Here is a 24063-nt window from a genome sequence, read left to right on the forward strand (position 1 = left end):
AGAGTTGATGAGACTCTGGAGATTTGTGGTATTTGAAGCATTTAGGTGTCTGGTAAATGAAAACAAACTTAAACTAACCATATTTTAACTTGCATTTCTGCATTGTGTCAGTTCCTGCATTGTACATCTCAGCCACAAAGGTGCAAATAACTCAATGTGTGTAGATATATAAATCTATAGGGACAATAAGCTCCTGCTCTAACTATAGCACTTGACTGCATGGAGAAATGTGCAGAGCAAAACATAGGACTGCCCCCCAACGTCTGCCTGCTGCCTACCCTATTTCATCCATAAGCACTGTTCAAAGTACTCTGAAGTGCTCCTACCAACCTGGCACTTTTGACGCAGCTGTCTCAGTTCTTTGATGACAGGAGCTAGGCTCGACTTCTTCTCTGCCACCATAGCATTCAGTTTCTTTACCTGAAAGAGGGACAAAATGTTACACACTGATAATATGGTATTATTACATTTATATTATTAGGATCATGAAAAGAGGTGAAAAGGGATGAAAATAAAAATATGGAGAGGAAAAAAAAACAACTGTGTGACAAAAGACGACTGAACTATATATAACATAAGTGCAGAACTAATTAACAAAGGGAAAGAGCCTGTGTTGCACTGAAATCATTACCACAAACCAGACCACTTCTGTTCCCATTGTTTAACAGAACACCACAGACAAGACCAGCAGACCAACGTGCCAGATGCCTGAATGGCTTCAGGAGAGGGGAAAACAAAGGAGCTGCACAGAGCTGGACTGACAGAAGAGATATTTGAATAAACCAACCAACCAAAAAAAATCCCTGCATAGGTGAAATAAAGTTTGAACTTACTAAAACAGAACCACTTCAAAATATTTATACTGAAAACTCACATTCTGCCCAGCTTTCCATTTGAGATTCATTCTGTTTTGATTCTACCACTTTATTTTTAAAGTGCCCTAATGATTTTAAAGAATGCTATTTGGCTTTTGGCTCCTTTATAATATTTTGCTTCTATGGCTACATGGTAAATTAAAATATTACAGATCTAAGGACAATTGAAAATTAGGCTAAAGAGAGGAAATAACATTTAGTTCTTCAGACAAATGAAATATTTTTAAATGAATACTGAACTCCAATGATTTACATACATTTTAGAAAATGATGCTGTAAAAGAGTCAAATAATTAGTCAAATAACAGACAAAAATAGTCAAAATAGACAAAAATAATAGACAAAACTTGTTATCTATACTGTTTGAAAGTACCTATTCTTCTATGCAAAGCTATATTAAACATGAAAAACCCAGCCAAAATATTCAACTTGGTTTTATACTCTGAGAAAGCAGATACTGAAACTGAGGCAATACAACAGCTAAAGACAAACATCACCATTTCCGACATGTTGTCTAGTGTTTGGCCTTTCATTCCATCCACTTCGCTCTTCACTGCAGATACTCTTTCCAGCTCCTCCTGAGTGTAACTATATCCAGAAATACCTTTCTTGTCTTCAATAGCTTGCTGCAGACACAAAATAAATGCTGAATCTGAGTCCATTAATTAATAGAGCAAATTACTTCATAAAGATGAAATACTGTAAGAAAGTGGAAAGTACTGTAATCCATTTATTTTAAAAGCGATTAGTAATGTAGCTGCCACAACAAACTTTTCCTCTTGTGCCTGTACAGCAAGCTAGTAACAACTTCCTGTAATACATCACTATTCTGTCATCTAATGCCCAATGAAATTAACAGGAGGTTTCCACGATGAAATGGGCTTTAGGTCAGGCTGTGAAGGAGCTCAATATGCGAAATCCAGATGCTTAATCAAAAGATGCAAAGTAGCTGATTTTTTATAAACAACTGTCAAGCTAAGCTAAAAGAAATACTGTATTAATTATAGCAAAGTTAATGCCAGATTACAACATTCTTGCATTAAATTACATAAAATTTACATTAAGTGCTAATGTGACAGTCCTCAGGAATGCTTGCTCATGAAGTTTGGAAGAAGGGTATTTTTTTCAGTAAGCTGAAAGCTAGGTGTTGATTTGCAATTTGCAAAACACTCATTCTTGAAAGTATCACCTGTCCATGAACACAAAAGTCAGTTATCCTCAAAAATATTCTACAAGCATATGTTTGAGAAAAAACATTTGTCTCTGCAAGGAGCTGCTGCTACTATGATGGGAGCATGTTGCAGATGTTTGCATCAGCAAACAGTCCAACAGGCTGCAATGCCCAGGGCTAAAAGGGGTATTAGGTGAAAAACCTAACATAAGAATCCAGCCCTGCTCTAACTGGAGTTAGTGAAGATCTAACATTGACTTTGGAAAGCAGGGTTGAGTCCCTCATTCTAAGAAGAAATTGCAAAACGTTCATGACTGCCTGTAAAAAACAGTTGCTGAACATGAAGCAGCTTAGCATATCATATAGATTTTGTTCCCTAAAGACTCTTTTACTAATGACAGTAGGAAGGTATGCATTAGAAAATAACCAAACAGCATCCACCTTATTATAGAGCTAGTTGGAAAGGAAGGGCGGGGGACTGTAGGACTAGTAAGTGCCTGCATTACCAACTGCTGCTGAATAGCCTCATGCCGCTGTTTTAGGAGTTCTTCTGTCCTCTGGAGGATGCCATACTCAGCTGTAATTTCTGCTATTTCCAGTCGCTTCCTTTTATACACTGTGTTCTTGCTCCGGAGCTTATTAACATAGTGTTTAAGCTGCAATGAGAGAGAACAGAAGTATCTACCATTCAACTTAAAGTGAAAAAGGGCAGGATCTCATCACAGATTGATCCTCTATAAAATATAATTATCCTATTTGGATTGCAGCTGAAGGTTAAGAACAGAGGGCTGGAATCAAGGATTCCCAGAGTCTATTTACTTTCAGCAGCGTTTGTTTGCTGTGTGAGATAAGAAATCCATCTCCATTGCTTTATCCTAGCTCAACCATTTGCCATAGAAAGACCCTTCAGTTCTACTCACCACCGTTTGACAGCTGGAAAACTAATTACTGAACTAGTGTTCTGAGAATCATGGATAATAAAGTTAATGCCATAGGAACTTGCGTGTTTAGCAGAGCACCGGATCAGCAGTGCCTAACCCCAAACAGCACAGCACATCAAAAACATGGTAAGAAAGCAGAAGGGAACGTGACATGGAAAGAGATGATCCTGCTTTTTAACTGCTAGTTTTCAATAGTTGAAATTTGATGTTCTCTTTCCTTGACTCCTTCAGGACTAAATGATATCGCTGGTTAAAGTTTCAAAAACAGGAAAATAAGAGCCCTTGCATAGAAGCAGAGAAATGTGGTATGTTCCACCCAAATCTGGAGGAATTGGGGGATTTGTAGTTTTATTAAAGACTAAGCAAAATAATTCACATCCTTACAGCTAAATTACATCGGAATCCATGTGTGCTCATTTTGCAAGATGAAAAATCAGGTGCCGAAACAAACATGTCATGTTTTTCTTTGTCTGAATGTTTTCCATCTGTCGAACAGGCAGAGCTCTTGGAACTGCCAGTCACAGCTCTGAAATGCACTCAGATCCAACGATGGAAAACAAAATTTATTAGAGTAGATGCAGCATGAACAGGCTTGAGAGTGTTCCTCACAGGAGTGTTCAGCATGTGCAGAGCGAACAGATGACAGGATCAGGAAGAAACGATAGCCCCACTACCTTACCTTTAAAACTCAAACATAACAGAACTTAGATTTTAAAAATTTATGTTTTTTTTTTTTTCTTTTTGCAAAATTATGCCACTTTCCCTTCTAAAGAAGGGATCCAAAAAACCAGTGCGACCACAGCCTAAGAACCCCCAGAGTAACTGTATGTTCTATAAAAAGTCTCCTGGGCAAAATGCCCAAAATGAAATCAACCCTGTTCATCTGCCATCCTGTGCAATATCTAGGCCAAAGCTGCTTCTCTCTTGCTATGCTCCACAACTATTTTTAAAGCCAAAAGCTATAAACGTTTTTGGTGAAAGAACAAACCCACAAATTACTCAATGTGCTCTATGCAGATTGGACTATGTGTGGTTTAGAATACCATTTTACACTGTGAGCGCTACCTAGGACAAGGATAGACAAGGTCACCTAATCCACAGCACAGTGCAGCAGAGGCAGTCCTCTTACAGTCGTACTGTCATTGTTATATTATTGGCACACTTAGTATAAAATTACCAGAATGAATTGTTTTTCATAGCAAATTCACATATACCCACCTAGCTAACAGAAAACTCATTTTCTTTTAGTACTGCTTAGATAACACCAAGTTTTCTGTGATTTTCAAGACATTATAAATAGCATCTCTCCAATTATTTAAGAGACACAGTACTCCGTCTTGATGGAGTAAATCCAGAGAGGTTTCATCTGATCAGTGGAATACAGTGAAATGCATTGCAAAGGATGAAATGATGAAATATATTGTGTGTGACCACATACACCAATCAAATCTGAATTATCTTCTGTCAGTTTACCCCAGGATGAAAAGCAAACTATGATTCTCTTCACTTCTACAACTACTTTTAAGGTCTTGAAAATAGCTTGAGTGGGAGGTAGAGTATTTGCATATTCAATATTCAAAGCATAATGTATTTTACAATGGAAGGCGAAGGATTTGGTTGATTAAAGAACTCATTCCACCGATGTCCCGTTATTAGTTAGACTGCATAATAAAAATTTCATCCGAAGCAAACAAGCTGCTCACATTGTCCAGTGAAATCTATTCCCTTTAGGAGATAGATGTCTATCTTTCATCACAATCTCTGACTTTTTAAAAACTAACAAGTTTTTGTAATTTTTTTTTTTTTTTTTGGCCATAAATGAGGTGGAATGGTATAAACAGCAGCAGCAAAATGACCGTATCTGTAAAAATCAATCAACAGTTTGGCACAAGTTTCAAAAGAATTCACCTTCTCCAAATGCAGCACAGATTAGCCCCTGAAAATCTCACTAACTGAAGCCTTCCTTAGATGCAGAGCCAAATTCAGAGCTGGAGCTGTTAGGCTTAACTCCAGTTAAATCAGCAGCTGGTAGGGATCTTCTGGCACAACTAGGTTTCTCCAGTCTACAAGTTGAGAATCATGCTGTAGATTTCCGAAAACTATAAATAAACCTCTTGCAAAAATCCCAGTGCCTTCATTTCTGTAAGCACGGCTTCAGAAGCTTTGTGCATCTCATGCTCCCATCTATATATAGATGAATAAAAATCAAGCTCTTTAAAATGCTATACAAGATTGGATTTTACTTCTGCAAAAGGTATTTTAAACACTACAAAGAACTGAAGGAAGAAAAACTGTCTAGCCTCATCAGTTTAAAGTTAACTACCCAAAAGGAATCCATTTTTGACCAACAGCATTTTCCCATAGACAAGGTCAACTGCTCCCTACACACAAACAGCAGGCTCAACCTACAGAGTTCCCATGGATCCATCAGTACTCACAGTTCTGCACCATTCAAGGCTATGTCCACCAGCAAGCTTTCCTTTCTCAAGCACTTTAACACAAATAGTTATTTAAGCTTCGAAGATTAAATGACTGGACAAGAACCAAATGCTGGCACTGACTTAGCAGTTAAAGTAAACAAGCCTGTGGGCTCATTTGCCAGCCGAGCCAGAGCCCCCTGAGATATAAAAATGATCCAAATGAAAGCAAAGAAAGTTTATGCTTTTCCACTGAGCTATTTTTATGGGAGACTGTAACATAAAAAGCATGGAATCTAGACCATGAAGCAGAGTGAATGAAAGCAGGACTTTGATATCTCTTATAAGGTCCCAAAGAATGCAGGGTAACTCGCATCCCTGGGCAGATTTCTTGTGCTGTGTTCCATTTTTATTGAAAAACCCACCAGTGTCAGTACATTATACTTCTTCAGAACCATCCCAAGTCTGACTGCTTACCCTAATCCCCAGGAAGGAACACGAGCACACCAACCCCGTGCTTCAGTGCGTTCCTGAACTGGGATCAAAGCCCAGCTCCTCTCATGCTTACTCCTAAGTCATCCCTTTAATCTCCTGAAAACCAAATTTCTCCCCCTGTGAAATTTTGACAAAGGTTCTTAATGTAAGATTATCATTGAAGGAGAAAATGGATAAGCTTGTCTACCAAAAAGAACAAATCCCAGATTAATCACTTACTTCTGTCTCAACATTATAAAATACTGTTTTGTGGATTACCATATCAATTCGATTATATTACTCAAAATACTTTTTCACAAGAAATTACTACAGAAAATAAAGTATTAATTGTAAAAAAGTTTTCTTTCTGAAATACAGAATCTAAAGGTTTCAAAGTTTTGTTGCTGAAATTATTTGCATAACCACAGTAATTGCAGAAAATCTTTGCTGACTGTTTTTGTTTCTATTAAGAATTTAGGAGCAGATGTTTAATTTTTTAACTAGACCAATTAATGGGATACAGACTGTCCAAAGCATTAACATTCAGTTCAGAAAAGTTCCTGATCATGACATGTTTTCAATAAAACTCTTTTTAAGAAGCTTTAAAACTGAGCTGGTACCACCACTGCTGGATATGGTTAATAACTCACATAAAAGAGGGGAAAGCTTCTCACAGACCCAACTGTTATCATCCCAACCAAATGAAATGAAGGCATCCTACAACCTGCTCATTAGATAGCTCAGTCAGGAAAATTCTTGATTAGCACTGAGTAGGATTTCTCTTCTAGGAGTGTTTGCTTCTGGTTATTACTATCCATTACTAAGAAGCTGGACCAATCAGAATATTTTTAATGAAAAACCATTTTCAGTTATGACTGAAAATGCACAGATCAATAAAACTGATGATTTATTCATGCCAGTGGGTGCTGAAAGAGTGTTCAGTTCTGTGGAGCTATATTTTATGTCTGAATCACTGCATACATTTGGCTTAAATGATGGTTAGCTTCTTACAACAAAAAGCTTCTGGCTTCTATGAGAATCCTACAGAGTTGCTGCTTTTGTTCTCACAACTTCACTTCCATCTACTCTCCGAGTTCCACATTTAAGGAGCCTCTGACAGACAGCAATTTAACTGTACCTAGAGCCTTAATGAAGAGATCATAAACCTACAGGATAATTTGTTCCTGGTCCTGACTTAAACCATGTCATGGCCAAGCAGTGAGTTCCTTAATCACTTCTTTAAAATCTGCTTCCCTAGCTCAGGGCTCGGTAACTGTTTCTTGTAGATGCAGATCGAATCAACCTTTTTAGAGAAAAAGTGACAAGATCTACAGACCAGGACTTTGCTGTCTCTATTTTCAAAGTACATCAACCTCCTTTTTTGTCATTCTACCAGAGTGCAATTGGGCATGGTAGGCATCAGTATGAAAACTGAACTCCTTATGTAAATTAACACACACATACTTGCTAACAAATGGATAAGACCATCTATACCACATTCGCAAAAACATTAACAACTGCAGCTAAGCAAAGCTATGATACTATTCTATTCTGAAACCTTGGAGAAATCTAGGCTCTTAGGGCCCTATACTGAACTCTGAAAAGTACAATGTGTTGTGTAAAGAGCTAAAAATATCATGGCTTTACCTAGGATCACTTGTAATTGAACCATCTAGCCTTCTAAGTGTCAACATTTGATTCCCTAATTTTCAGGATCTGACAGCTGCAGTGAGGAGCCTGCCAGCTTTGCCCCACGTCCATTGTGCTTTGTTTGAAGCACTTAAAAAGATTTCATAATCATTGAAGCAGACAATTTATTCCTACCTTTTCTGCGTTTGATGTAAATGAGTTGGTTATTCACTGCTGTTTCTTCTACTTTCTGCGTAGCTGTGCAACCTCTCGAACCAACTGGAATACTCCAGTGTTTTGTTTTTTTTTTATTACAAATAGAAAAGTAAAACACTAGCACCTAGAAACAGAAGCCAGGATCAACCTTTTGGTGAATGAAGTGCTAAGAAGACCTCAGCTGAAGATTTGAATATTGGTATGGGAGTACAAGCTAGGAAGGCACTAATTCTTTGACTATCTGTGTTATGATGTAAGAGGATACAGCCAAGGTAGAGACAAAGATGAGAAATAGTGAGAATAGGGGAAAATAATTAACTGCAGCACTTAGATAAATTAGATGTGGCAGCATTAAAAGCCTGTTTCAAACTCAAGACAGCAAAACTATTTGTTAAAAACAAAAAAACCAATACCACATTTCTTCCTCTTTTGAAAATGGAGGAAAGAAATGCAAAATGTGTGGGACTGCAACAAGAAGGCATAAAAGAAGCTCTCAGTTGTCGAAGAGTGGATTGTGAAGGTTGAATCTACAACCTCTTCCTGTCCTCCCTGAACATATGTATTGCAGTAGTGACTCACCATTACATTAATCAAGACTTCCTTTAGTATTGGCTCAAAGCTGGAGTAATAGAGCGCAGAATACAAATGTAAAGGCATGCCATACCAGAAGCAGATCTACAGTCTAGGTGAGTGATGAACTGAGACCTACTGATTAAAGATAACCTGCTCACTTCACTTTTGCTTCATCATTTCTTCCCCAACAACCTACTTCTATTATATACGTATAAACACACACAACACACCTAATGAACTAATAAACAGGAACAGAACACATTGTATAATGCTGGCTTCCTTCCTTGGGCCAACATACAGAAAGTATTTCACAAAACAGGAAATAGTTCTTACAAAAATGCAAACACTTCTAACTGAAGCTGATATTTTGCCCGAAGTGCTCCATTGTTTATTCTGCACTCATCAACATGAAGACTTGAAAATATTTTAAAAATCAAGCATAGAACAGATTTGAACAAAAGGAATGAAGGTTACGTTCAAAACAGGTAATGTCTTTTTTGTCTTCAGCCTCTTCCTTATGGTAGACAATTAACTTGAATTTTTCATTATCAAGCCTCTTAACTGCTACCCTCCTACCCTGCTCTGCATAAGTTACTATCAATCAGAGCATGCTGTCCCCACTCAGAACATCTATTATTTCTTACCTTACAGTGTATTTACAGATAATGTAAAGCATATGTTGCTGTCTCTGTAATGCATTCTTGTTGATTAATTAAACATTTCTCTCCCATCACAGAAACACAGATTGTCTGCTTTCTATTTTTATTTTGAAAGCTGTCAAAGATTCTAGCCAAGCGCTCACTGAGGAGAAAAATCTGAGGTAGAAAGAAGTCTAATCTAGTGGTCTTGTTATTACTGCTACCAATGGAACACCATGAATGCCTGTGGTACATCATGGTAAGAGAAAGCTGCAGCTTAATTCTTCAAATCGTTACTCAAGACTTGTAGCATGAGTTAATTTCACTGGAGTCAAGAGATGCTCATTGTTCTAAACATAACTCTGGATAGTAAGTCTGTTATTGCCTCCACCTTTGGTTTTATCTAGATTTACAGAATGGGAAACAGGCAAGAAGGCAAGAGAAACCTGCATGCATTCCATATTATACAGGAAGAATTTATGCATGAGTGTACGCATACACACATTGCCATACTTCATTTACTCTGTAAGACTCCTTTAAAAGAAAACTGATTTTTGTGGAGCAGGCACATCCTATGGAATCAGGAAGGGAGTTCCTTCTACAAAGGGCGTTGACTGCATTGAGCAGTATGTAAAAAAAAAAAAAGCACAGAAATAGACAAAGAAAAAGAAAGCAAAGAGTGTTATTCTTGATAAAGTTATAGCAGTGCAAATTAAGACAGCAACAACTAAAACATCAATGTGTTAATAACATTATTCTCATCCAAAATCCAAAACACAGCACCTTGCCAGTTTCTAGGAAGAAAATTAACTCAATCCCAGCTGAAAATAGGATACATACTAATTCAGAGTATGATACAGCTATGTCTTCCTTAGGGAATTTGCACATTTAGCAGACTTCTTCTAAACTGAGAAAAATTATTCTCTTAATAACAGTCCATTCATTTGGCTCATGAACCACTGTCCAGCTGCTGCAGCCTCTTTGCAAACTTCTGAAGAAAAAAAAGCTTCTTTGGTAAGTACAGCTTCAAATGAAATTTTGCCTGAGTTAAGATGACTGTGAGTCAAAGTCTGTGTTACAGATGAACTGCAGGTGGTCCACAAAAAGTATTTTTGAAGTAAAACCTTTTGTTGGTAATAAATATAGAAGTATTAAGCGTGTTTCTGATAACTGCTACTCCTATGCTTTATGATCAGATAGACTTATACACTGACTAAAAAAAATTTTCATTGACATGACTTATCACTTGAAGTCCTAAGCCCCCCCCCATTAGTCTTGTTGACTTTTACAGTTGGTTGAAGTTATTTATCATCATACCATTGAGATGATATTGACATTATTTTGACTCAAAGCTCTGGAACATTAGAACAGCCCAACAATAAGTTCTCATATGCTTTGCAACCTACTAGGTTGAATGTGAATAACTTAATAATGTGAATAAATTAATAATTTGAACATAGATACAAATCAAGTATTTTAAAAAATGCTGTTAAATACTGGAAAGCATTTGAAAGCACTGGACAACATTGTATTTGAAGTGCAGATAGTACATCTTCAAATACATAGTTGGTCATTCGATTTTAATTTAACATGGTTAGGAAAAGCAGAACCCAGCCTGCTGAAGTGCTGAGGCCGTGTACTTTGACACCATGTTATAATAACAGATAAAATACTGCAGAAGCAGTTTTTGCAATGTGAAGGTAAAAGGAAACTCCAAGTTAACAAAAAAAAAAAAAAAATCAGTCTTTCTTATACGCACTGTTACATCACATACCTCATCACCCTTCAGAACTTCAGAGCCATCTAACTCATGGGCCTGGTTTGTCTTCTGTATCATCTGCTTTTCTGTGCTAGACATCTCTTCTTTAGCAGCCTGAAGTTCTTCTGCCTTGGCTTCCTTCTTCCGGGAAATTATAGATGCCTGAATGAACATTAGAAATATACACGGACATATAAAGGAAAAATGGCGTTTGCTTAGCCTTGTTTAATTATTAATAAAATAAAAACATGAAAACTTCAGGTGTGGCACCACAGAAATCACATCTCAACTGTTGGAAACTCATTTTCATTGGGAATTGCGAGCACATTTCTTTGCTAAGAAAAAGACATAGATTACACAACTACACAGTTGATTAAACCACAGCTTCTTTGAAGTTCATTGCCAATTCCAAGCTTCCTTCAGTATGGCTGAGAATTCAGTCATGTCCCTTTGTTCCTCAGATTCTTGCTGATGCATTTTACATATGTTGTAAAGGAGATGTTTCTTCATCTCCTTTGTCATTGTCACTGAAGAACAGGTATGCATTTGGGGCGCTCCATTTAATCTACTTAGTCCCTTTTTGTGCATATGTAAGACACATCAACATGGTTTAACTGGAAAGACATCCAAGATTTCACAAATGTCATAATACAGATTTTTATAACTCCAACCTACTCCAGCCTACAGAAATATGTTATACTAAGCAGAACCCAGCCTCTAAATCTTGGCAAATAGCTAAAAGACAATGAACAAAGCAGAAAAGTAAGAAATATTGTAATTATAGACTATTCCGCTTTTTTTTTTAGTCTAGAAGATAAAGCATTTAAAAAATAATGTTTTATACCAGGCAGAATATTTACTAGTACCTACATTTAATAAAGTTAAGAGATTAAGAAACATAAATATACATTAGTTCAGAAAAAGAAAGCATTGTTTATCTTGCCAAAGTATATTTTTACATAACACAACACAGGAATGTATGTGTATGCACCTGAATTTAGATGTGTTGTTGGTTACTTAATATGAAAGGAAAAACTTTAGTTAAAATAAAGCAAAACAGAATGGGTTTCTCTCACTATATTTAGAGAAGCAGCTTTATTTTTAAAGTCATCTAACAGAATTCAGCTGGGGTCAGCTCAGCTCTTTGCTCCATGAGATATCTGCAGTGATAAACTGTAGTGCAATATACAAAGTAGAAGAAGAACAAAGCAAAGACCACTGTATGCCTTCAACTCACAGCAGCAATCTGAACTCCCCAAGCTCCTCCACTGAGCAGTTATATCACCAGCCAACTGGTCTTGGGTACCAGCCCATTATGTACCAGGCATATTTCAAGTATTTTATATGTGATTGAACTGTAGCATACATTTTATCACCATTTTTTCCTACCACTGATACATTTTACCTACGCCTTTTTATTTTTTAAGCCGTCACCATAAATATCATTATGGAAATCTTGAATAAAATCAGCAGCTATACAGGTCAGCTGGAAAAGAAACCACATATGTTTCTGCATAAGCTGTAAAAGTCTCTGATTTCAGAAACCCATTTTATAACTTTTGAATTTATTAAGGCTAGACCACACAGCTTATTTTACAGAGAAACTTTTTAATAGCTTCAGGATGAAAAAAAATATAGAGAAAAATCAAAGAATGCCTTCTTAACAGATGTAAAAGTAAAAGTAGCATGTGGTCAAACACAAGCGAGCGCTATGACTGAAAGCAAGCTTTGCATCCAGCACATGTGCTGCCTTGTAAGATTCTGTCCACAGCTGGAGATTTACTAAAATAGCTCTTCCCAAGTGATTTTTCCAGGGTTCCTGTGATGCAGCTGACAGGCAACACCTCGGACAGCAACTGACGAACTCACTGGCATGACTGAAAGCAATTGTTTGGCTAAGCCTTAAGCATGCCATTTGTTTAGTTTTTGTCTCACATTATCATTTATTTCTACACATTCTTGCTTTACTAAGTTTAAAAAAAAAAAGTCAGTACATACAACAGTGACTGAAATTGCTCCACTGATTCTTCTTAAAGTGTTTTGTTTTTTCCTACCTGTTGGCGATACATGGAAAGTTTACTATCAACTGGCTCATACTTCATCATCCTTTTCTCAATAAGCTGATTTATTTGTACATTTACTTCATTTATCTGCAAAACAGAGCCAAAAAACAGAGGAAACAGAACTTTATTTCTTTGTCTTCTCCAAGAACTAAATGCTTTACAAACCAGACTAACAGCCCACTTACAAGGAAATACTGCTAACACTGTTTTTGAAATAGAGGAAAGAAAAGAACACAAAAACCTCAATGAGTTACTCAGTACTGGCCAGGAAGAGGCTGGGTTTTTGATTTCCAGTTCTGTGCCTTTATGATAAGGCAGGAGCATGACATTTGCCCTGAAAATGAAGTAAACTGGTATACATGGACAGAAAAAAAAAAAAATCAGTGAATTGGTACATACAGACAGAAAAAGATTGATGTTGTCATATGTACTGATAAAAGCACACTGTCACATAGTAACAAACATTTATTTTCACTTAACCACTCAGACTTCTAAAGAGGAGCAGATAAAAACTAGGTGATACCAAGTTTTACCAATGCTCTTACGAGTCACAGCCATCACACTGCATCTCTGTGGTACCCTCCTTCTTTTGCCACAAAATGCACCTGGTTGTCCACAGGTTCAAACTGTCAATCTTCATTCTCGCTGAAAATTTAAAGCCCACTGCATCTAGAAACAAACACCTACACCAGCACACTGGTTCCAGCTACCTCCTTTCCGACTTAATGCTACACTGGGACTTTCACCAGCCATAGAAACCACAGCCCTAGCAACCTTCCTTTAATTCTCTGCTAACTAGATGACTGCTGATAAGCAAGCAGTGTAAATATATGCTAAAATCTAATGAAGTCAAAACAAAGTGCAGGTACAGAGCAGGACATTACCCTAACGTTACTCTGAGTAATAGCTGCATACCGAGAAAGCTAAGTATTTCAAACAAAGCTTTGTTCACCATGTCATAAGCACTCTTCTTATATTGGTATGAACTCCCTTGATATCAGTGAAAGTTTAAAACAAGCTAAAACTGAAGGAAAAAAAAAAAAATCAAACCTTTAATGCTGAACTAATATCTTTGCTCACACCATAGCAAATTGCTAACACTATTTTCTAAATAGCATTTAAGGATAGAGTGGGTTTTGTGGGTTTGTTTTTTTCTTTTTTTACTTATCTAAGAGCTTGCATTTAGTGAGTAACATGTCTTCTTTTACAACTGAAGAGGTGTTCCTTTGGGAATTAAATCTTTTCTCGAGGATGCAAAGTAGGCACAGGAGAAGTGCAATATGCACAAACTCTAGAGCATGCTATGAAACACAAATTAAGTGTCACTTTGGTCAACTTACCTTGCTTTCAAGTACATTGAGATCTGATTGACCCATAGCTGGCTCTGCAATTGCCTTTTGTAGGAAATATACTGATTTCTTCTTACTTTCAAGCTCCCTAGGTATTTTTTCAGTAGCGAGGTATGAATTAAAATTTATCTCCTCTTCCAGTTTCTTCATTAAACCTTAAGAACAAATTAAATCAATGCATGTCCATGAAGAAAGTAATGTAGAGGATAATTAAGTTCAATTTTCTCAACACACTGAAGTGTTCAGCGGTGGATTACAATAAAAACAGCACAATGCTCAAATCTTCTTCTCAAAACTCAAATTAGCAAGTAGTTACTTGATCTAGCTTTTTAATCTGGATGTTAAACAAAACAAGTTGCATTACACTTGCTATCCACCTGTATCTCCAACATGTATCTATTAACTCCTCAGAGTATTCTTTTAGTCAACAAAACAAGTAAAATCTCTCCGTAGATCAAAGTCTAGATGAATCAGATACAAAAACTCAACGCACAATATTGACAAAGAGAACCATTAGCACCATGCATGTCTTATGCACATCAAGACATTGCATCGTGTTACTATCTTCTGTAGTGAATTATGTTCTTTTGCGACTGAAAAGTTGATGGCTAGAATTTGGTGTCTTATGTGTGATCAGTGAGGGACAGCACAGAATGTCAGTGCTGCGCTGCCTTGCTCAGGGCTCCTCTGAAGCTTGGATCCCTTAGAACATCCCTGGCTGGAGCATTGGAGAGATTCTACCCCATAGATTACGCAGGTCATTGTTTCATGTGAATTACATCATCTACAAACAAATTATCTCAGCATGAATCCTTTTTCTGTGTCTCAAAATAGAACAAAGATTTTAATGTGGCCAACCTCCTGTAAGGTCTGTTATGTCCTTGGAAATTCTCCCTTAAAATAAAACTTCTTTGTTCTAATTTTCTATCTAAAAAAGGCCTTACAATGAGCTGAATTAAATGTATGCATACTGTAAGAGTCTTCTACATTATAAAATGCCTCTCTATAAGTAACAGATGATTTTTTCTTTTAAGAGCAAATACTCAATCTTGAGACAGTATATTGAATGCATATTCAATATACTCAATTCAGTACACTGTGAATATTGAAAACAAATAGATTTAAAACAAAAGAAGAAATTGCTGTGTAATGTCAAAAATTCTATTGCGAAAAGCAATCACCTACCTGATGATCGAGCTTGATTCACACTGCATGATACATGCTTGTAATGACTTTGCTCTTGCTAGGTAGAGTAATTTAGCCTCCATTACAAATAATTTATTTATAAACACAGATAAGAACAATACAGAGCTAGAAAAATGTGACAGAATAAAACCAAATTGCTATTTAAATATTACACAGCAGTCTGCTGACAACAGATACTTTAGTGCAATTACTCCTCCGAGACACCTGTACCAAGGGCTATGGTAAAATTTGGAAGTTACACATCAGACTAGAGTGGGAAGAGGTATTTCTGAATATTTTTCATGACCAAAATGACTAAAAGGTAAGTACCCTGGGTACTTTTTAAAACGACTCACTGGGGTGTATGGTTGGTTTGTTGTTGTTCTGGTTCTTTTTTTTGTTTGTTTTCTTGGTTGTTGGGTTTGTTGTTTTGCTGTGAAGTGCAAAGCAAAACAAGAAATTCCAAATCTCTGTCTTTCACTACAGAAAGACAGAAAAGTTTGAGTACAGGGATACAATAACAGAGCTAATCTTGCTGAAACAGAGAGGAAAACAGAGCTTTAGCTCTGAGGCTAAAGAGCCTGCTGACCACATCACTCATTGATGTAAGGAGAAGGACCAAACAAAGTTAGATACAAGCCTCAGAAAAGGGGGCTCCATTATTCTGCATCTATTTACCAAGAGAACTAGACACAGTACTGACAGATCCTCCTCACTCTTTGCTCGGGTCGAAAGGAAATGTACTTGGTTTGTCTGCCAGAGAGGAAAGGAGCCATACTTAGCTCTTGAGAAAGCCTCAAGAATGAGAATGAATAGACCCTAGGGAAAGCAGTGCTCCTAACAAAATAAAGTCAAACCAAACTAAAAACAAGAAGGAATTCCTCTTTTCCAGCTGTCCACTTCATTGATCTCATTTCATGAAAAACAGTACTACCATGAACTCCTTTCCCCTTTGTGGAAAGGTTATTCATCTTGTGCAAAACAGCTTCAGTTTCAGAACAGGTAACGCACTCGCTATAGCAATGGCCATTACGTGCAGAGCACTACAGCTAGACTTAGAAATGCACTGGAACTTACTGGGAGAGAACACCAATCAACCCCTGAGAATACCCACCTCTTTCTTCCAGGAGAATTGACTTTCAGTCTTCCTCAGCCCACTGATGAGCTGTGCAGGAAGGACTACATTTTAATATCTCACTGGAAATCTACCACCTCTGCAAATGCAGCAAAGCTTCCCACATACACCATGAGCTGAATTATCACCTCAGAACTAGGAACATAACTCCCCAGTGGATATTTATAACCAAGAACTTCAGTGTGGAAATCAAAGTGATATCGATTAAATTATCCTGATATTTAATATTAATATTTTAATCAACTAATTTCTTTTTTTTCTAGCCTGCCTCTTAGGAGGAAAAAATAAAATAAAACATATAATTTATGCTTTATTTCTTATCCTTCTCCAGCTTTCTTATAAAATGTGCCTAAATATTACAGATCTAAAGCTTAAACTCATGAAATAACCATGCCTGAATGACTACTTTCAAAAACAGAAGGGACCTATTGACTTTACTGGGTAAAAACTTGATTGCTATCTTGATTTGTTTCTCTGATAACCTGAGAGCTATTACCAACTTCTTTCAAACACCAACTGGTTCTGCATCACACAATGAAGCAAGTTAAAACCTGACAACTTGATGGGGAAAGACATGATGATGCCAAAATCCCTCATGACTAATGCAGTTCTTTCCTAAATACTTCTGGAGATATTTTTTCTTCTGTATGATTTAACATACAGAGAAGTAACTACCTAACAGCTATTTCTGCTGCTTAACAGAACCTTAAAAAACAAACACACAGCAGCTCTTTTAAGATTTTTCTCTCAGTGACTTTTTTTTTTTCCCCAAATTCCCAGGACAGAGGAAAGAAAAGCAAGCATACTTTAAGTTTTCCATTACACATATAAGCCCTGTTTTTAATGTTTTAGCATTCACTCATGGTTACAAAATCTACATACGTAAGCTGCACAGAAAGGCTGGCTCTGTGCCCTAAAGCTATTTTGGCAAGGCTCTGCCAACCTTACATGTGAAGAGCTATTAACAGCAATTCCTCATGTTTTCCATTCAATTTTGTTATTACAATTGCTGCAAAAAGTGAGGTGGGAGAAAGACTTTCTTAGTGCTTGCTCAGTCATGTAGGAAAGAAGCAGGTTTCCCAGCATAATTCTTCTAATAGATGTAAACTTGGATCTACTTTGTGCTCAGGCTCCTACTTCTTTTCCATCTGTGGGCTACCCATTAGGCATTCCATATCAAAAACACCTGCAATACTAATTTAATTCATTAATTAAGTAAAGCTACCTGCCAACAGTGGAACACTTTGCTTAGTATCACACAGGAAGCTGTGACAAAGGCAGGTGTGGAATGGACTTCTACATGGCATTCGCTTGCTAATCAAAGACTTCTCTTCCCTGTTTGCGTTCATCCTCTACAAATGAGTACTGAAGCAATTCAGTCTGCAGCTTCCAATGGTACCACTTTCAATTTCCCTGTGTTAAACAGAGTTCTAGGACTCGCAAACATTAACAGATGACAAATCTATCGATATCTCGTTGAAAAACTCCACAGCTTCCCAAACGTTCTACTGTACAGTACGCTTCCTATGTTATAATTATTACTGCAGCTCTTTGAAATCTAACTTCTCAATATCTTTCCCAAACTCCAGGCAGTGGTCAGGGTATTGCAATGATGGAAATATCAGAGCTAAAAAAAAGAGAAGCAACAATGTTCCTGTTCCATTTCCTTCTATAAATAAATGCAAGGATAGCACCAAGTCTTTGACACCAGGAGCTCCAGTTCTACCATTTTTACACCATACCCCACAAGCCTTTATCAGAATCACTTCTTAGGAACAACTCCCACATGCCACCACATTTGGCTATTCCTTCAAATATGTATTGTTGGCATGGTCTTGGTTTTCCAAGTGATTATTTTGAATAAATAGCCTGTCTTCCTCATTATCCAGTCAATTCCCCAATCTTGTTTTCCATCTGGCAATTTAATCAGTGATCATTTGCTATTTTCTTTCATGGCACTAACATAAAACTGAAAAAGGAGCCAAATGCTGATTTATGCATGCCCCCATTAGAAAGACATCCATCCACTCAGTGAAAATCCCCCAATTTACTGAAGATTTTAAAAAGGCAGCTAAGTCTTTTTAATCAATTTAATATAGGTCACATTGAATTTTTGCTTTGCCTTGTTTGTTCTTCAAAATGGGGGGCAAGTCAAAGGTCTTGAAAGACTCAACCATAGCAACACTATCAGTCTTACCAGCCTGCCTTGTATTTCCACCCTTAAACATTTTTATTATTGAGTTCCCCCTAAGTCATTTTCCTTTACCATAATTGTAACCTGGTTTCAGCATTGGAGGAAATTATTTAAACTTTGAATTTTAGAGACAGATAATTCTGTGGCCAAACGAAAAGTTTTAAACAAACAACAACAGAAAAAGGTTGTGTTTTCATTCAAATAGGATATTTTAATAATAGTTTATATTTTTCACTAAATGTTCAGAATGCCATAAAATAAACATCTGTATAAAATAATTCCTCCTTATAAGTATCCCTGATGTTCTCATTGCTCTAAAATGCTACTACATATTAATTTAATGGAATGTATCAATTGCATGTTTCTGTTTATCATTGGAAACCCTCTTAACCCATTCTTTTAATCAATATTTTCAAGCAAGGCATCCATTTCTCACTATTTCTGCCAATAATTTGACCAATAACGTTCCATTCAAATGGACAAAGATCAAGAATTTCAGTAATTCAGATTACTTCTTGGCATTCACAGTTTGTGCTTGTGCCAGCAGATATTCAAGGCAAAAATATAACAATCTCTGTTAGATTACTCAAACTAATGCTCAATATTAAAAATGACAACAGAAATATATATGTTTTAAAATCAGAAATTCCTATCAATACCAGCAGCAGCAACTGCCTCTCTGTAGCTAAGCAAAATACGGAGCGGTACTGAACTTCATAAACAAGGCAGGCACATACTACAGAAACCAACGTTATCAATTTTAGTCTGCAAGACAATGATCAGCTGTTCTTCATGGTCCAGCAAAAGGTCTGCTAAGTAACCTATTTCTAAAAGTTATATTTTTCTGAAATAGCTAAAGCAGACTTATGCTAACTGCACATTAACAACACTCGTAAGTTTGGGTTGGTTGCATTCCTTAAAGAGCTACTTTGCATTTCTTTAAAGAACATCATCCCAAGTTAATTACCAGATGAAGTAATCAAAGCAACGTGTACCCATAGCACATATAAAAATCTACTTATTAACAACAGCTTTTATCAACGTATCTTGCTTTGGAAGTAAAAACAGATTAAGTACTAAAAACAAAAGAAGATTATTGTAAGGAAAAGCACCTAACTTGCAGTAAAAATCCACAGCTACCAAACAGTCTTTGAATCATCCGTGTACAAGCTCATACTGATATGAGTAGGCAGCTGAGATATAGAACTGGAGCCAAAGGGAATTTTTAAAAAATAAATAGTATTAACTGTAGACCAATAAAGCTTTTAAAAGAAATGAAATCTTATTCAATACGCTGTGGTCACAATTTTAATTATTAAAAAAAAAAAAAGAGATCAACAGTTGGCATTCTGTAATTGCTACTACAGGCAGTGTCCTTGTAACTACTGAGGGGAAAAGTAATTAAATTATAAAGTTAAGTCCTAAAGTCTTTGTTTGGGCAAAATTTCAACAGAAGTTTTCTTAAATAATGACTCCAAGTTTTTCTTCAGAACATCTAAACACTTTATTTTTTCCTGCAAGTAAGGCTCAAGATAATGGTATTAAATAAGTTCACTTTATTTTCATCTCAGTGATCAAATGACATTTACTGACTTTTTATTACGTTACCTTTGCTTCTGTGAACTGAACCCACCAAGTTTCCACAGGCCTTAAAAATACCCTATGAACTGAAATAGACATGTTGACATAGTTTTGCTGTATAAACTCTCAGCCACTGCAAAAGTGGAATCGTTACAGAATTCACCACAGGTCCTTTAAAGTAAAGAAGATAGTTCAGATACTCTTTTAGTTTTCATTTGTGGCTCAATGGCTGATGAACATTGTAAAAAAATAAAGCAAAATTACAAAGTAATAGTATCACAATGTGCTGCTGATTAAGAAAAATCCTTTAACTCATAACAACTGGCAAAGCAGTTCCATGATGCAACTGAAATACTAAACGTATCTGAGAAAGTAGGACAATGAATTGCTTCACTAAGTTTAAATCCAAATATGTAGACGCTATCATTTGGAAAATTATTTATTCAGATACTAAAAAGCATTCTAATGCTTTTTTTTTTTTTTTTTAACCACAGCAACTCAGAATGCCAATGCAAAGGCTCTGGGAAAAAAAACATTGAGTCATATACCTTCATAGTACAGTAGAGTTCTCAGTTCTCCATATGAATCATCCCCATTGACAGTATAAACAACACATAAAGCTTCTATCAATCCTGTGATACATTATTGATAACCAATTGAGGTCAGATGCATCAGAAACACTGAACCCTACAAAGACTCAGACTAATCCTAGTTGTATTTCCTTCAGAAACATACATGCTATAGAATTGTAGGCTTTGGAGACAGTAAGTCATGCGTTTATCTGCTATCTGTAATTCCCTCCTACCTACTATTTTTATAGTGGATCAATGAGCAAAATCTTACTCTACAAGAAGTTTATTTACTTTGTTAGTGTGATTTGCAGACTGAAATAAGACTGAAAACGAGCAGAAGCAGTCCTGCCGTGCCGTTCTTAATGTAATACATGAACATACAACTAAATCACCTACAGTCATATCATGAGAACAAACTATTTTATATAAATATTATAAATAGGTCTATATATTACATCTATATGTTAATATATAAATATCTAGTATGTATATCTATAAATATATAAAATGCAATCACATGCGAGTGTGTGTATACACACACACACACACACACAAAAAAATCCATTCTCTATAAAAAGATTAATTAGGAAGTGGCTGTTTTTGGTACCATGCAAAACTACAACAGAAACTTGCACCACAATAAGAAACAGGCCTTAAAGCTCTCCAAATGAATGTTTTATTAAATGTAACTAAAAAAACAAACAAAACCCAAACAAGTCTACACTGAACAAAACAAATAAAACATAATATTAACATTCAATGTATTTGTACATTCACTGAGATGAAGAGGTATTTCCCTGATCCTCAATTGCAAATACAAAAGACAAAACTTCATAGTATCAAAACTCTGCCTTTTGTAAGAGGTTTCTGCTTTTTCCAATCCCTTGTAGTTCCAGCTGTTTGTTTTTTTTTTTCTTGCAGACTATTATAATTAGTTTTCAGTATGTAACTGGCTTAAGGTTTTAAGCAAAGCGGACCTCAAAAAACAAGACTGAGGTATCTCATCATCTTCCTTATGACCATCTCCCTGCCTTTTTATAGCAAGGCATATTCGCCTCCTAAAGAGCTCCAGCCTTTAGAATTTGTATCTTCCATTAGTTTCTCTCTAGTTCACATGTGCTTTCTGGCACTACCACCATGTTATTGAGAATCACACAGTTTTAATTTCATTTCTCACAGAAGTGTAAACCTCCCAGGTGTTACACATTACTACTTACTTTCAGGTTTTGAATCCACTACTGCATGATGCATCTCTTTCAGCTGGAGCTGTGCTCTTTGCAGTCTCTGCTCTGCATGGAATAACTTTGGAGAGAAAGTTGTACATACATAAGCTCATTCCTTTGAAATGCATTTCCAAGTAATTAAAGCAAAAGGGTATCACAAAGTATCCTGAATACAAAAAATGGTAGCTACCAGCTTCTGGTTCACAAGGAAACATGCCAAAACAATTTTCAACAGTTGGCCTGGATTTACTTATTCTTTATTGTTAATTAAGAAGAGCATTGTACTCCCAAGTAGTATTTTCTCCATAGCACACATTTGTTAAACTATTTTCAAGCAAACATTCAAGTGGCTTGAACATTAGAATAACTGCAAAAAAGCTAGTCAGGATTGCAGTAGAAGATTCTCTTTATGCTGCATCTCTTGGAAGGCAGCTGAGTTGTCACAGCAATCCACTATTCTATTGCTGAGCCAAGTAGAGAATATGGAAAAGCTTGTTGCCAAACAGCAGCCAGGTGAATAGTATTTCTGCTACTTAGAGAAATGTGTGATAAGAAGCAGAATCAGCTGGACACCACAGTATTTTCTTGTGACCTCCCTCAAGAAAGGACCAATGGCTTGAAAACTTACTGATTTGGAATCAACGTGAATCAGGATGTTGACTGTAATAATAGGCATCTGAGTTTTGATCCTTTTAAAGCAGTATTAAAGTTCATATTCTATTTGTAATCAACAGAATTTACTGAGATGATACAGCAGGCCGGCTTGGGAACATGCAACGCAGCTTAGGAATAAAATCCACCCCCTTCATTCAGATGCCAGCTGCTTCCAGTACTTACTAGGACATCACCTTTGTGAGACTCAGGGACCAAAACCCCAAAGTTGCTCCTGAATACAAATTCTCCCTGCATTGATCCACAGCAAAAAGCTGTGCTACTTGCTGTGTTACCACACAATCTTAGTGCAAGTGCACAGAGATACAATCAAACTAAGGAAACATTTGCTCACTACCATAAATATAAAGACCTCTCTCTGGGTGCTCCCACACTAAGCCATGGAACATTTCCTAGGATTGCTAAATGATGATGTCAGGGGTAGATGAGGCAGCCAAATATCTTAAGTGAGATATTCAAAACTTGTAGCATCAAGCCTCTTCCTTTAAGATGTATACAGGTATTTGTATTTTATATAGGATTTAATTTTCTGATATTGGGAGAAACTGCACTGTTTTTTTTCCTGATGTACTTCTTTACACACACACAGTCCCCAGACAGATATAAAAACTATTTATTTTAAGAGGTACACTTTTATGGCAATACCTGATTTTTTTGTTCTTGTTTCTGTTGAGCCAAAGATTCTTCTCTCTCTTTTTCTAAGCGAAGCTGTCTTGCTATTTCAAGCATTCGTTGATGATTTTGTACTGTCTCCACCTACAGCAAGTGGATAAATAGTGCATGTTACTGTCAGATAGTTGAGAAATACATTAAAGAGATCATATGTCTAACAAACCCACTTAGCACTTCCTTTCCATACACGTTACTACTCAGAAATGACAGCAAAGTACTGGACTCAAGATTCTTAAAAGCTCTGGACTAACGCCTAGGGAGATTCCCTGTAGGTCAATTAGTTATTTGACTCCTTCCTCGACACGCAGTATGTTTATTCTAATCCTTGTTTGCATTCCAAAATCAGAGTTGCAAGCCAAGGATTATGACACTGAAATGTAACAGCGTTACTTCTCTTATTACCCTCTTCTTAAGACGCTCTACTCTTTTGATGAGTTGATCTTTCTCCTCTTCCATTGCACTTATATCCTAAACAGCAGCAAAAACAGATAAAGAAATGTTAATTTACTACATGGTGCAGATTGAACTAAACTCTGTACAAGTTACTACGAAAAGCAGAAATCATCTCTGAATACACCTGAAGCAGTTATAACTTTATCAATCTGTGAACAGAATGTCCAGGATTCAAGTCTTGTTCATCTTCCCTATTTCCTCCTCAGTTTCCACTCTCTGCATCCTTCAGTATTAATGTGAGCATTTAAAATAAAAGCAGATGTACTAAAAAA

The 24063-nt window shown here is 36.5% G+C and overlaps 1 protein-coding gene and 1 long non-coding RNA gene across 2 annotated transcripts in view; one reads left to right on the forward strand and one right to left on the reverse strand.

The window, feature by feature from the left end:
* LOC116217265 overlaps window positions 1-1362 on the forward strand; it is a 14954-nt gene extending 13592 nt beyond the window's left edge. The window contains exon 3 of the long non-coding RNA XR_004161587.1: window positions 669-1362. This is a non-coding gene — a long non-coding RNA (uncharacterized LOC116217265). The remainder of the gene's footprint in view (window positions 1-668) is intronic.
* IFT81 (intraflagellar transport 81) overlaps window positions 1-24063 on the reverse strand; it is a 38202-nt gene that overhangs the window by 8409 nt on the left and 5730 nt on the right. Inside the window, exons 5-13 of the mRNA XM_010720109.3 lie at window positions 23741-23806; window positions 23312-23422; window positions 21989-22073; window positions 14096-14259; window positions 12747-12842; window positions 10708-10854; window positions 2552-2701; window positions 1372-1500; window positions 331-420 (exon numbers count right to left, since the gene is read on the reverse strand). Coding sequence (XP_010718411.1) covers window positions 331-420; window positions 1372-1500; window positions 2552-2701; window positions 10708-10854; window positions 12747-12842; window positions 14096-14259; window positions 21989-22073; window positions 23312-23422; window positions 23741-23806 — 1038 coding nt within the window. The remainder of the gene's footprint in view (window positions 1-330; window positions 421-1371; window positions 1501-2551; window positions 2702-10707; window positions 10855-12746; window positions 12843-14095; window positions 14260-21988; window positions 22074-23311; window positions 23423-23740; window positions 23807-24063) is intronic.

The sequence above is a fragment of the Meleagris gallopavo genome, chromosome 17, assembly GCF_000146605.3.
Source record: "Meleagris gallopavo isolate NT-WF06-2002-E0010 breed Aviagen turkey brand Nicholas breeding stock chromosome 17, Turkey_5.1, whole genome shotgun sequence".
NCBI classification, from domain to species: Eukaryota; Metazoa; Chordata; class Aves; order Galliformes; family Phasianidae; genus Meleagris; species Meleagris gallopavo.